The 13,968-nt window shown below is 36.5% G+C and overlaps 1 protein-coding gene across 1 annotated transcript in view; it reads right to left on the reverse strand.

The window, feature by feature from the left end:
* ENPP3 (ectonucleotide pyrophosphatase/phosphodiesterase 3) overlaps positions 1-13,968 on the reverse strand; it is a 74,811-nt gene that overhangs the window by 45,743 nt on the left and 15,100 nt on the right. The window contains exons 7-11 of the mRNA XM_077776099.1: positions 11,635-11,695; positions 10,078-10,175; positions 3,195-3,274; positions 1,596-1,715; positions 972-1,081 (exon numbers count right to left, since the gene is read on the reverse strand). Coding sequence (XP_077632225.1) covers positions 972-1,081; positions 1,596-1,715; positions 3,195-3,274; positions 10,078-10,175; positions 11,635-11,695 — 469 coding nt within the window. The remainder of the gene's footprint in view (positions 1-971; positions 1,082-1,595; positions 1,716-3,194; positions 3,275-10,077; positions 10,176-11,634; positions 11,696-13,968) is intronic.

Below are 13,968 nucleotides of genomic sequence, written 5' to 3' on the forward strand. Positions count from 1 at the left end.
TTCAATTTTTCCCCCAACTGAAATAAGGACCATTAATTATTCAATTTGTTTATTTTTATTTTATTCGTTTATACAGTTGTGTATGTTTGGCACTTATTGCCACACACTATTTGTTCATTTTAAACAAAATTTATCAGTGGGCAAACCAAAGATGATTTCCTTTCTAAAGATGACATTCTAGTGAAGACAAACAATAAACGAGAGATCTGATACATAAATAAATTCTACTGTGTATCACAAGGTGACAAATACTAGGGATAAAAGAAACACCAGAGCACAGTAAGGTGAGAAATTAGGGTGAGGAGGGGGTTGGAATTTGATACCTCCGTTTGATCCGGCTAAGACAATATTGAGAAAGTAATTTTTGAGCAACAGCCTGAAGGGGTTGAGGGAGCAGGATACACGGGAGGAGTTATCTCAGGCAGAGGGAGCAGCCCACACAAAGGCCCTAAGCAGACAATCTTCGTGTGTTAAGGCCCACCCAGGGGGTCAGCACCAGGTGCAATAATGGAAGAGGAGGTCTGAGAGGCAGCGGGGTGGCAGGGCCCTGCAGACTTTTACTGTGAGCAGAACAGGGAGCCATTGAAGTTTTTGGTGCAAAAGAACGTCATAGTTGGAACTTATTTTTTTAAGTTACCATTCTGGTTGGTAGATCGAGAATAGATGGTGGGAGATAAGAATAGAAGCAGGGAGATGGGGAAAGAGGCAAGTGCCATAATACAGGCAAAAGATGATGGTCACTCCAATCACAGCAGTAATGCTGAAAATAACAGAAGTTCTCAGATCGCATATATTTTGAATCAGAGCCACAAGCATTTACTGACAGACGAGCTGAGTGATTAAGAGAGAGGAACCAATGATGACTTCAGGATTTTTGACCCAAACAACTGGTAAAATAAAATTACTACCAAGGTTAAGACCAAAAACATCCTAATCATGCCTGCCTAGGTGCGATCATACTTCACTATTACCTGTTATAACTCATATATACAGAAGGAAAGGAGGCATTGATAGCCACGTCTGATCCAGGCCAAAAGAAACTACCAGCCTTTAAACCTTGATACATTGCTGTCAGCCAGATCTATAAAAAGATAAAATTTAAGGTAACTACAAGTCAAAAGAATAATCTGTTTGGATAATCTGGTAGAAATGGTGCTATTTTTTTACAAACTAAACAGTATTAACATTTGCAAACTTTAATTGCCTAGGGACCCACCCTGAAAATCAAGAACATAGTAAGGTAGTATGAAAGATCATTTTTTTTCAAACTGGTAAAATTGTATAGGTCCTCTTTCATTTTTAAAGAATCATTAAACAGAATGGGGGGCGGGGGAATTAACAGAAATTCCTTCTGAGAAACTTCTGGATTGTTATGTTTAGAATACTACATCCAAGTTTCAACAGAAGGCAAGTTAAGTGAACAATCATGAGTATTTACAAGATTTAAATTATAATTATAAATGCTGAAACACCTTCCCATCGCTCTGCACCCTTAGAAATTAGAAAGATAATATAAAAGTGTAGAGAGAAAAGTGATCCACTGTCACATTGAAAAGTGGAGATTATTTTGATGCCACATGTAGAATGCTACCTACTGGTTGCCCTTGCCACCAAGCTGGATCGTTTTTCTCCTTTGATGAAAGTGAAAAATTCATGTTGAGGTTTACATCATACATATTATTATCAATGATGCCATGGGATTCTGGATATAATCCCTAAAATGATGATTTCAAAAAAAGATTTAAAATAATATATCAATAAAACACATTTAAATTAAAATAGCATAATATCTATAACTCATATCTTAGAAAGATGTCATATACTTTTCAATATAAAACCTGTGGGTCTGAACCTAAATACCAAATATATATACATATATATGTATATATGTAGGTATAGGTGTAAATGTAGGTGTAGGTCTGTGTAAGGGTAGATATAGGTATAGGTATAGGTAGGTGTAAGTGTAGATATAGGTGTAGGTATAGGTAGGTCTAAGTGTAGGTATAGGTAGGTGTAAGTGTAGGTATAGGTGTAAGTGTAGGTATAGGTATGGTTCCACCATGGTCTAGAGCAGCAAATGAATGATATTAGGCAGATGGCTTGTGCTAATGACATTAATATGACTCTTACATGATTAATAACTGTTAATTAAAGTTTATTACATTATAATAATGATCAGCCACTGGTTATACTGGCAATAATAGCAAGAAATGCACTACTTAGAAGCTTTTAAGTATCAAATATCTTGGCACCTAAAGGGGTTAAAGTGTGTTATCAGCACTTTATTATTTTTTAAGTAGCATATAATTTTTATTTTTAAAATACTTAATTTATTTTTTAATAATTTACTGTCAGATTGGCTTCCATACAACACCCAGTGCTCATCCCAACAAATGCCCTCCTCAATGCCCATCACCCACTTTCCTCTCTCCCACCCCTCCCATCAACCCCCAGTTTGTTCTCTGTATTTAAGAGTCTCTTATGGTTTGCCTCCCTCACTCTCTGTAAGTATTTTCCCCTTCCCTTCCCCCATAGTCTTCTGTTAAGTTTCTCAAGTTCCACATATGAATGAAAACATGATATCTGTCTTTTTTTGACTGATTTATTTCACTTTGCATAATACCCTCCAGTTTCATCCACGTTGCTGCAAATGGCAGGATTTCATTCTTTCTCATTGCAAAGTAGTATCCCATTGTATATATAAACCATATCTTCTTTATCCTTTCATCAGTTGATGGACATTTAAGCTCTTTCCATAATTTGGCTATTGTTGAAAGAGCTGCTATGAACATTGGGGTACATGTGCTCCTATGCCTCAGCATTTCTGTATCCCTTGGGTAAATTCCTAGCAGTGCTATTGCTGGGTCATAGGGGAGTTCTATGGTTAATATTTTGAGGAAGCTCCACACTGTCTTCCAGAGGGGCTGTACAAAAGATCAGAGGAGAATGGTATTTCTCACATCCAAGAAACTATCCTGGCCTGTCACACAGGTGAATTAGCGTACTGCTGGGACATTCATTCATACGTAACACCTCAGAACACTGATGGCCTCACAATGAGATGCTACTTTCTAGCCTGAAATAAGCCATATGTGCTTCTGAAATGTTTGTGGACACTTCCTCTGTAAGCATGTCTGTCATGGTCAGTTGCCTATCTGTGGCCTCTCAGTCTTGCCACTGAGCCAAGCACTTACCGTGACAATAGTGTAATGGTTTGGGAAGGTTTTGCTTGGATAGACAGGTCTCATGTATTTTGAATGAATTCCACATGTTTCTGCAACAAAGCACAGTGAGAAATTAAAAGTTGGTTTTTCTGATAAGTTTTTTTTAAGTAAAAAACCTAAACCTAAAGTTTTTTACAGGGAAATAAGAAGCTAACTAAAGAGTGGATTGAAGACGGAAAGAGGTTGAAATTCTGATGCCTACAATTCCTCCATTTCAAGGAATGTCAGTTTTTAATAGAGAAGTGGGCCAACTCAATGCTCTACAACATTTCTCTATAAAGGCCAGATCATGTATGTTAGGCTTTATAAGTCCATATGGTCTTTGTTATAACAACTATGAAACAATAATATATAACAGCTATATAATAACAATAGCAATTCAGCTATTGAGGCCCAAAGCATCCATAGACACTATGCAAACAAATAAGCATGGCTGTCCTCCAGTAAAACTTTATTTATGGACATTGAAATTTGAATTCCACATAATTTGTACATGTCACTAAATATTCTCTTCTTTCTTTCTCAACCAGTTAAGACTGTAAAACAATTCTCACCATTCAGTAGGCTACACAAAAACAGAGTGGGCCACATTTTGTCCACGGGCCACAGCGTGTGGACCCCTCAGCTAAGCATATCCCAAATTACACACTGCCACCAGCTTTGTATGTTTGTGCTGCTCCCTTCTTTCTGACCCAGGTCATTATGATAGACTTTTTATATAATATTTTCATCTCAGCTAATAGTTCTTATATGACAGAATCCAATATAACAAAACTCAATGCAACTATCCAGGTAACTAAAAAGGGATTTGACTTGTATAAGAGCATAAGCCTATGTCACGTAGTAACATTTACAAAATGAGATAACTTTACTACTTATTGTTTTCAGTACAGTTTCCGTTTGATCAGTGAATTTTCCTGTGATCTGTTTTCCAAAAAAGTGCAGTATCAACTTTGCTTTCAAATGTTCTGCTGTTTTTGATCTGTGCAATAACCCCACTTAAGGTCAGAACCACTCCAGCATCGCTATTTCCTCTGCAACAGTGAAGGGAAAGAAATTTTCCATTTCAAAATCCTGTCAGCTCAAATTTGAAAAGAAATCTTCACCATTATTGATTCTATTTAAATTAAGACAAAAAAGCAAAAATGATTGTTTTCCAGCAAGTCACAAAGTTTACAGTTGGAAATAATGAATGTTTTCTCAAATAGGCTGGGAGTTGGTCCAATATGCCATGTTTCCAATATGACCTAGGGATTATATCCTTCAGAACTTTCTTGGGCTCTGTATCAAGTTTACTAAATAGGACTCTGGTAAGAATGAAGGAGTAAGTAGAAGATGAAGAAAAGAGAGTTGGAAAAAAAATCTACATTTATGGCAAGCCACCCAAAGTGGTTCTGATGTACCTAAGTTTGAGGCCTGCCCCAGGATTTGATTTCTAAGGATAATTAAAGATTAAAATAACCTTTTTTCCCTTTTTTTCAGTCAATACTACCATAAATCTCATACTTAATCAGAGAAAGATAACATTTATTATTGTTAAGAAGTCATATGACAAGAAAATAAAATGAGGTCCAATTCACTTATATAATTAAAAGAATTTAAGTAGGGGAAAACGCATACAATCAACAGAAATATTAAAGTCAGTTTCTGTTTTTATTTCCTTCAAACATGGATAATATAAAATTCTTAAAAGCCTAAAGGCATGAAGTATAAAATAAAACACAAGCTAAGCTACCAGTAACACATGACATTAGTTGGGATGTCCCAAACAGGACACACCTGCGGACTATCCATGACTCATTCTACCTTTTTGGATCACCTGCCTTTGAACAAGAGCTGTTGTAGAATAGCTCACAGAAAGCAAACTCTTCTACCATTGTTTCTTCCAGAACTTAATAATCTAAATTAGAAAAGAGAAATTCTGGAAGGACACACAAGAAACTAACAAGAGTAGATGCTTCTGCAGAGATAAAACTAGAAGATCCAGAAAGAGTTTTTTCGTTGGTTGGTTGGTTAATTGTTGTTATTCTACTAATGCATTTTGATATTATTTTTTTTTTTACAAATAGTTTATTGTCAAGTTGGTTTCCATATAACACCCAGTGTTCATCCCCACAAGTGCCCTCACATTTTGATATTATTTTTAAAAGTTTATCATTTGTGTATTTTACTCCTCAAAAGACATTCTCAAAAAGGAAGCACCAACCAAAAAAATCTGAAAACATAAATGGAATAAACACATATCCTTAGAAACAATAAACTCTAAGAAAGAGCAGAAAACTAAATGGGCTGTAGGTGAAACAGCTGACAGATACAGCAAAGGCAGTACTAGGATGAAAATGTATAGAAACAAACACCTACATTAAAAAAGAAATTTACATAAATAACTTTATACCTCAAAGAAGAAGAAAAGGAACAGACTAAATGCAAAGTTAGCAGAAAGAAGGAAACAATAAAGATTATAGCAGACATAAATGAAATAAAGAATAGAAACATACGTATAAAAATCAAGAAAATTAAAGTTGGTTTTTTGAAAAGATAAAATTCACAAACCTTTAGACTACAATTCAACAGAGAAAAACCCAGGATTAAAAGGCTTTACTAATGAATTCCATCAAACATTTAAAGATGAATTAATGCATTGGGTGCCTGGGTGGCTCAGTCAGTTAAGGGTCCAATTTCAGCTCAAGTCATGATCTCATGGCTCATGAGTTTGAGCCCTGGATCAGGCTCTTTGCTGTCAGCATAGAGCCCACTTGGGATCCTGTCTCCCTCTCTCTCTGCCCCTCCCCTGTGCATGCCTCTCTCTCTCTCTCTCTCTCTCTCTCTCTCTCTCTCCCTCTCCCTCTCTCTCAAAAATAAGCATTCCTATGAAAAAAAGAAGAATTAATGGCAATCATTCTTAAACTCTTCCAAAAAACTGAAGAGAAGAAAAGCATTCCAAACTCATTTTATGAAGACAGCATTTATCCTGATACCACAAGAAAAGGAAACTACAGGACAATATGATAAACATAGATGAAAAAACCTTCTACAAAATACTAGGAAACTGGATTCAACAGCACATTAAAAGAATCATACACCATGTCCAAGTGGGATTTATCCCTGGGATAAAATATGGCTCAACATAATAATCAATTAATGTGATATACCTTATTAATAAAATACAGGATAAAAATCACATGGTCATCTAAATAGATGCAGAAAAGGCATTTGATAAAATTCAATACCCTTTCATGATAAAAACTCTCTCAACATACTAGAAATGGAGAGAAATTACCTCAACACAATAAAGGTCATATATGGAAAGCCCACAGCTAACATTGTGTTCAACAATGACAACCTGAGAGCTTTTCCCATGAAATTAGGAACTAGGCAAAGATCCTTTCATACATTATAAACAATAACTAACTCAAAATGAACTGAAGACTCAAATGTCTTAGAAGTACAGAGGAGGAGGGGCGCCTGGGTGGCTTAGTCGGTTAAGCGTCCGACTTTCGCTTAGGTCATGATCTCGCGGTTCGTGGGTTCGAGCCCCGCGTCGGGCTGTGTGCTGACTGCCAGCTCAGAGCCTGGAGCCTGTTTCAGTCTGTGACTCCCTCTCTCTCTGACCCTCCCCTGCTCACGCTGTCTCTCTCTCTCTCCTAGAAATAAAAAAAAAAAAGATTAAAAAAAAAGAAGAAGTACAGAGGAGGAAAGACTTATGATACTGGTTTTAGTAATGATTTCATGAATATGATATCAAAAACTGAAGCAACAAAAGCAAAATAAACTAATGAGACTGCATCAAACTAAGAAGCTTCTGCATAGCAAAGGAAACCATCAACAGAAACAACATATGGAATGGAAGAAAATATTTACAAACCATATACCTGGTAAGGAGTTGATTTCTAAAATACATAATAGATTCTTGCAACGCAATAGAAAAAAAAAAAACTAATAACCCAGTTGAAAAATGGGCTAAGGATTAGAATAGATATTTCTCAGAAGAAGACCTACAAATGACCAATACATAAAAGATGATCAATGTCATTAAACATCAGGAAAATGCAAGTCAAAACCACAATGAGATATCACCTCATACCAGTTAGGATGGCTATTATCAGAAACACAAAACACATGTGTTAATGAGGGTGTGGAGACATTCCAACCCTTGTGCACTGACAGTGAGAATGCAAAACAGTACAGCCACTGTAGAAAACAGTATGGTGTTTCCTCAAGTAATAAAAAAATACAACTACCATATGATCCAGCAATCCTACTTCTGGATATTTACCCTAAATAATCGAGATCAAGTTCTTGAAGAGATATTAACACTCCCATGTTCAATGTAACACTATTCACAATAATCAAGATGTGTGAAAACAACCTAAATGTCCATCATCAGATAAATGGATTTTTAAGTGGTATATACATACAATGCAACTTGATTTGGTCTTAAAAACATGCAACCATATAAATGAATCTTGAGGACATTAAATGAAACAAGTCTGTCACAGAAAGACAAATACAAATCATTCCACTTACATGAGATATCTAAGAGTCAAGGTCATAGAAAGAGAATAGAATGGTGATTTCCAGGGATGGTGGGGAGGGAAAAAAATGGAGAGTTGCTAATCAATGGGTGTAAAATTTCATTTGCACAAGGTGAATAAATTCTAGACATCAGCTGTACAACATTGGGCCTATAGATAAGAGTATTTCATTATACACTTAAAAGTCTGTTAAGTGGTTGTATCTCTTGTTTAAGTGTTTTTACCACAATAAAATTAAAAAGAAAAAGAAAGCGGAGGAGGAGGCGGAGGAGGCAGACAGCAAATGGCATTTGCCTTGGAGAATTTAAGAATTCTATTGTTTGTGAATGTAAACCTTGCTAACTAACTCTAACCTTCAAAAATCTACAAATTTTACCTGTCCTATACACCTGTTATGACTACTTTTAATCTATCCCCAGTTTCCTACCTAACTTTCCAGGCAGCCTGACCTGTAGTGCAAGTCAAATCACTTCTATCTCACCTGACAGTTTCCTGTTCTTGGGCATGACACTTTTTTTTTCTGTCCCCACCTACACTAAGACAGGAAATGACCTTGTCCTCTCACTAGACTTCAGTCTGAGTCCTTTTAAGTCACCAATGTGACTCACTGTGCTGCGGTATTAGTTCATGCTCATTTTCCATGACTGTGGTCACCCAACCCAGGCAACATGTTGGGATTCTGGAGATGGGGTTCTAGACTTCCTTAAAATGATGTCTGTTGTCACACACCTCACCTCAAGCCTACTTTTCCTGGGAAGCCCTAAGCCTAAGTCTCATCACATCTGTTCTTAATCAGGCCTCCTGAAAACTAACAGCTCATTTTCCCTGAGTAGACCTAGTTAGTGATGTCTACACAATTAAAGAATCAAATGTTGTCTGCATTGCTTAAAAAATACATAGTAGACTTTAAAAAGGGAACATTCTCAAAGGCCCAATATTTTATTGGTGTTATTTCCAACCCTGAGTGGGATAAGCAAATCAAAAAATTCCATTTCAAAAGGGGTTCAGTTCAGCCTGGCTAGCTAAATTCCCTTTTGGACACAGAATTTGATATCTGGATTGCCAAGGAAGATCCAGACAAGGAAATAGAAACTGGGAAGTGTTCATTAACTTTTCAAGCCAAAGCAACTCAGCAGTTAAATGACAAGTCCTGAATTTGAAGTCAATTGTGTCTGAGGCCCAAACTCTCAATGTCTTTGCAATAGGTCTGCCTTGGAGAGTAAGAAAAAAGCTAAATTGACAAAGTACCTTGTGTTGTAAGGGGAAGCAGTTCATCTTTCTATAGTCATGGAATTTTAGAGCTGGAATTAACAGTAGAATTCCTTAGAGCTAATCCTCTCATTTTACAAATGAGGAAACTAACACCCAGATGAGGTAATTGACTTACTCAAGCTTAAACAACCCTTTTTTAATAATTTGGAGAAAAATAAAAACAGGACACCAGTAAAATTGTGATAAACTTTGAGAGCCTTAGAGGCAAAAGAAGGTCTAGTAGAAAGGGGAAGAAAGAAAGGAATTGCCAGGCAGTGAAGAATATAGACTCTGGAACCAACCCTCTGGTTCTAACCATGTTCTGATACTTCTTGGCTCCGTGTCCGTAGGTACTTAGATTCTCTTTATTAATGACTTTGTAAAATTGTGTGAAAGCCAAGTGTCCTAAAAAGAAGTGTGACATCCTGATAAAGATGATAATAGAAACAATAGTTATAGTCATAGCTTAAAACCATTCACTGTGCACTACTTTTATATTCTCACAGTATTCGTGTCAGGTAGGAAGTGACCATTTTACAACTGGAGAGAATGAGCACCAAGAGGTGAGATAAGTTTGCCCGTGCTCTCCCAGCTAATTAGGGGTGGAGCCAGGTTTCAGGCAGCTTCGTTCCAGAACCAGACAGAGATATTAGACTTTTTGCCTTCTGGAACGTCGGTATGTGCGGGCTCTGTTCTGCCACTCAGGCTCCTTCAGGATGGTGTCCTTGCTGGTCATCTTCTTGTTGCTAAGGCCCAGAACCCCAGTGTGACAAACACCACTTCTGAGACAGTATATGTGAACAGATTTCCATAGCATGGAAGTTATATTCAAATACAAAACAAATCACAATAAACAAACAAAAAGATGAGCATGCTACAAAAAAGAGTAGGAGCCAACAGTATAAAACAAGGTATCATGAGTGGTAAAGTCTTCAGGATCTCCAGAGGACCTGGGAGAAGACAAACTACTAACAGGCAAGGTCAGGAAGAAAGGTACACATCTACGGGTTGGCTAACTAGGGTAAAGGTCCTCATCATTTGTGTGCCTGTGGTTGTGGAGGACTTACTCAGTTTATGAATATTAGGTAGGAGAGTATCCCAGGTCTGCAAATATTCAGCTCTAAATCCATCCATGGAAAACAAAATAACTGGAGGCAATTCAAATCTGAAAATGGAAAACAGAATTAGTCCACTTTTTTTATTGTAAAAAAAACAAAGCCTCTGTACTACTTATAATTCTCTAAATTAGAAAATGCTTAGAAAGTACATTAAGAAAATAATCCTGTTTTTTTCTTTCTCTTCAAAGCTTTATTTTTTAATGTTTATTTATTCTGAGAAAGAGAGTGAGCATGAGTGGGGGAGGGGCAGAGAGCGAGGGAAAGAGAGAGAATCCTAAGCAGGATCTGCATTGATGATGATGTTGACTTAATTCCCACATGAAATCTTCTGAACTTGGCATTATTATTGTTATTGTTATTATTATTATTACTACTATTTTAATTTTTTTTTTAATGTTTGGTTTTTTTTTTTTAGAGAGACAAAGAGGGAGACAGAGCCCAAGCAGGGGAGGACAGAGAGAGAGGGAGAAAGAATCCAAAGCAGGATCCAGGCTCTGAGCTGTCAGCACAGAGCCTGATGCGGGGCTTGAACACATGAACTGTGAGATCATGACCCGAGCTGCGGTTGGACGCTTAACCAGCTGAGCCACCCAGGTGCCCCTCTACTATAATTTTATAGATGAAGTTCAGAGAAGCGACTAGTGCAAAGTCTCAGGGGCAAGACCAGGACTTAAACTCAAGTATCCTTTTTACTCTAAATTGTTGGCTTTTCTACCCAGGAGCTGCTGAACAGGGCAACTGGATCTGAGGACTGGGGTAAACCAAAGTGGCACGGCACAAAAACAGACATTATCCACACACATTTTTTAAATAAAATAAAGCTATACAAAAATGATTCCCCTAGTTCTTCCTATAGCCAGGTATTCCTTTTTTTTCCACCTCATCATCTTCCTCCCACTGCTCAGGCCAGAAGAATGAAGGAGGTGAAGGGCAAAAGGGGCCACTGAAGAGGAAATCTACCTTGACTGGGATGGGATACATTTCCAGGGCTGGAAAAGTCCAGGAGCAGCCATCACAAATGTGTGGGGGAGACACATAGGAGGGGTGAGGGAGGGGTTTTACCTCACATGTTCATCACTCATGTACAAATTACGAAGTCCTCCTCATCCTTCAAAGCCTGCCTTTCCTTGTGAGGTCTTCCATGGGCAAACTTCTTTCTCTTTCCTCAGTAAGTATAAATTCTATGTTCCAGGATGTCAATAGAAAAGAGTTCTGCCTGGAGTAATTCAGATCTAAATTCCAGCCCTGACCATAGGACCTTGGGAATGTTAGTATGTAATACCTCAACAAGTCTTTTTAATTCATTGTTGTAAGACATGAATATAAAAAATTAATTTAAATATGCTTTGTAAACAAAAATCTGAGTTTGAAGTCACAAGAATCATCATTGTTTCTTAACTTTATTGTTTTAAAATATAAATATAGAAGAGGAAATTCCACCCTGCATCTCAACTATATTCTATGTGCCATCTGTTAAAGGAGAATAAAAACTCCCCCTATTCTCACCCTTCTGGACACTGAGACTGCTGGGCTGCGCTGCACTCTTCTTTCACCCACGGGGTTTGTCCTAAAAAGACGTAAGACAAAAATCTTTAGACAACACCATAACAAAGAGAAAGGAATTTCCAATGACCTTGATCTTTCCAAACTACTTAGTTCATGTTTTTCCAATGACTCAACGCTTCCAGAATAAGTTTGTCCAGATATTTGCACAGATCGAATACCAAGAAATTCATCATTACCAAGAAAAACAAAGGCAATCCATTAAACCGGAAAGGGACAATTAGAAAAAATGAGTTTAATAAATACAGATATACCAGATATACCATCTTAAGAAAGGAGAAAAGAAATCATGGTAGGGGGTGGGCAGAAGCAGCCAATGAGAATAATTGATATCAATTGGGAAAAACTGAACAAAGACCTTAACTAAAAATATTTGCCATCATAAATGTTTCTGTTTATAGAACATTCCAGTGAATTAATGAAGTAGAAATGATAGCATAAATGTCATCATGCACCCTTGCTGGATATAGGCAATGATCATCAATGGCTAACATCCCAGGAAAGGCAAGAAGCAGTCAAAATGTGCCTCTTGGAAGTAATACCACAGACTATGGAGTATACTTGCAAAATAAGTAAATAAGTAAGTAAGTAAGTAAGTAAGTAAAGAAATAACTTAGGAATAAATTGCACCTGAAATCTGAACAATTATCTGAGTCTGGTTTTAACTACCAATTTTCAGAAAATGAGATGACAAACTGCGTAAGTCACAGGGGATGCAGCCTACAAAGCTCAGACTAGAAAACTCTGTAGAACAAATGGCCTCTTTACTGCAACAGGAAAATTGCAAGGGGAAAAAAAGAAACAGAAGCTACTTTTAAAGGACTTGAAATATATCAGACACTTGCAATGGACAGAATCTATTTGGATCCTACTTCAGACAATCTTTTTAAAAAATGTTATGAAACAAGAAGAAAAATCAGAACGTATTTGGATATTTGAGGACAATAAACAACAATTGGTATTTTTAGATCTATTAATGGTATTATAATTTTGTTAAATACTTACATTTTTAGTTATATTATTCTTTGACATGTTCACATTATATTTATCACATTATATTTATGTGCTTTTATCTTTTTGAAACTTATACTTGGTCAAGATGAACAAGATTGGCCATGAGTTGATAATTGTTGAAGCTAGGTGCTGGACATATGGGGAAATCACTATACTATTATCTTCTGTATATATGCTGGAAATTTACCATAAAATCTTTAAAATTCTAAATTTAAAATTTAAGAGTAACTGGCTACTTTCTTCCAAAATTATTCAGATGTCTTCAAACTACTGCCTAAAGATTTAATTTTGGCAAAAATCATGCAACCTCCTTAAATACAGTGTTGAATCCTTACAGTAAGAACACATTTACATTTATTTTGAAAAATAAACTGAAATGATAAAATTAACTCTATCCAATACCCAATTAGTGGTGGCGGTAAACTTCAACACTGCTTGAAGAAGTATTTTTGTTTCTATTAAATTTGAACAACATTTTGCAAGGAATTCAGCAGGATATTTTACTATATGACCTGAGGATCAGTCTTGAGATAAAAAGTTAAGAGTTATATATTTGGGGTAGAAGGTGGGAAAATATAGAGGTCAGAGGCAGTGTGGTTAGTCAGCTTGTAGAAATTAGAAAGCAAGAAATTATGCTTGGCTTCATGAATGTAGCAGAATTCTTAATGATACAATATTAAATGTCATACAATAATCATTCGGAAAAGAAGTTACCATTTCAGGCTTTTATTTTTCCTTTTTGATAGCTCTTTTTAGTTGATTTTCAATTACATTTTGTAATTTTTGTAATTACCTTTTGTAATAAAAACTGATTCATCCATTAGTGTGAAACTTGTTTTCTAAGAGATTATAATTAATGTTTCTACTATAACATCTTCCTCCTATTCCTATGAAAACAGGGTTGATCGCTCGAAGCAATTCTGTTGCTGTGTGTTTATGTGCATTTTTATAAATTTCATTAGGTGTTCAGAGGGATTGGGAATTAAAAACAAATCTACAGTATCTCACTTATAGCTGGAATCAGAAGTTGAACCTGTATCCTAATCTTGGCTCTGCATTAAATTCTGACAGTCCTTAATCAGTAATTTAACCGCTCAGGACACCGTCGTTTCAACAGTAACATTGGCTTAACAGACTGAAATACAAGCCAGATAATCTCTTTCCTCATGTTTTAACTTCAGGATCTGGCATCTGGTGTCTCAAACCACAGGTATTTCTATCATACTTATCGGACTAGAGAAGACCTTGCCTTAGCGAGGAATA

The sequence above is a fragment of the Crocuta crocuta genome, unplaced genomic scaffold (assembly GCF_008692635.1).
Source record: "Crocuta crocuta isolate KB4526 unplaced genomic scaffold, BGI_CrCroc_1.0 scaffold25, whole genome shotgun sequence".
NCBI classification, from domain to species: domain Eukaryota; kingdom Metazoa; phylum Chordata; class Mammalia; order Carnivora; family Hyaenidae; genus Crocuta; species Crocuta crocuta.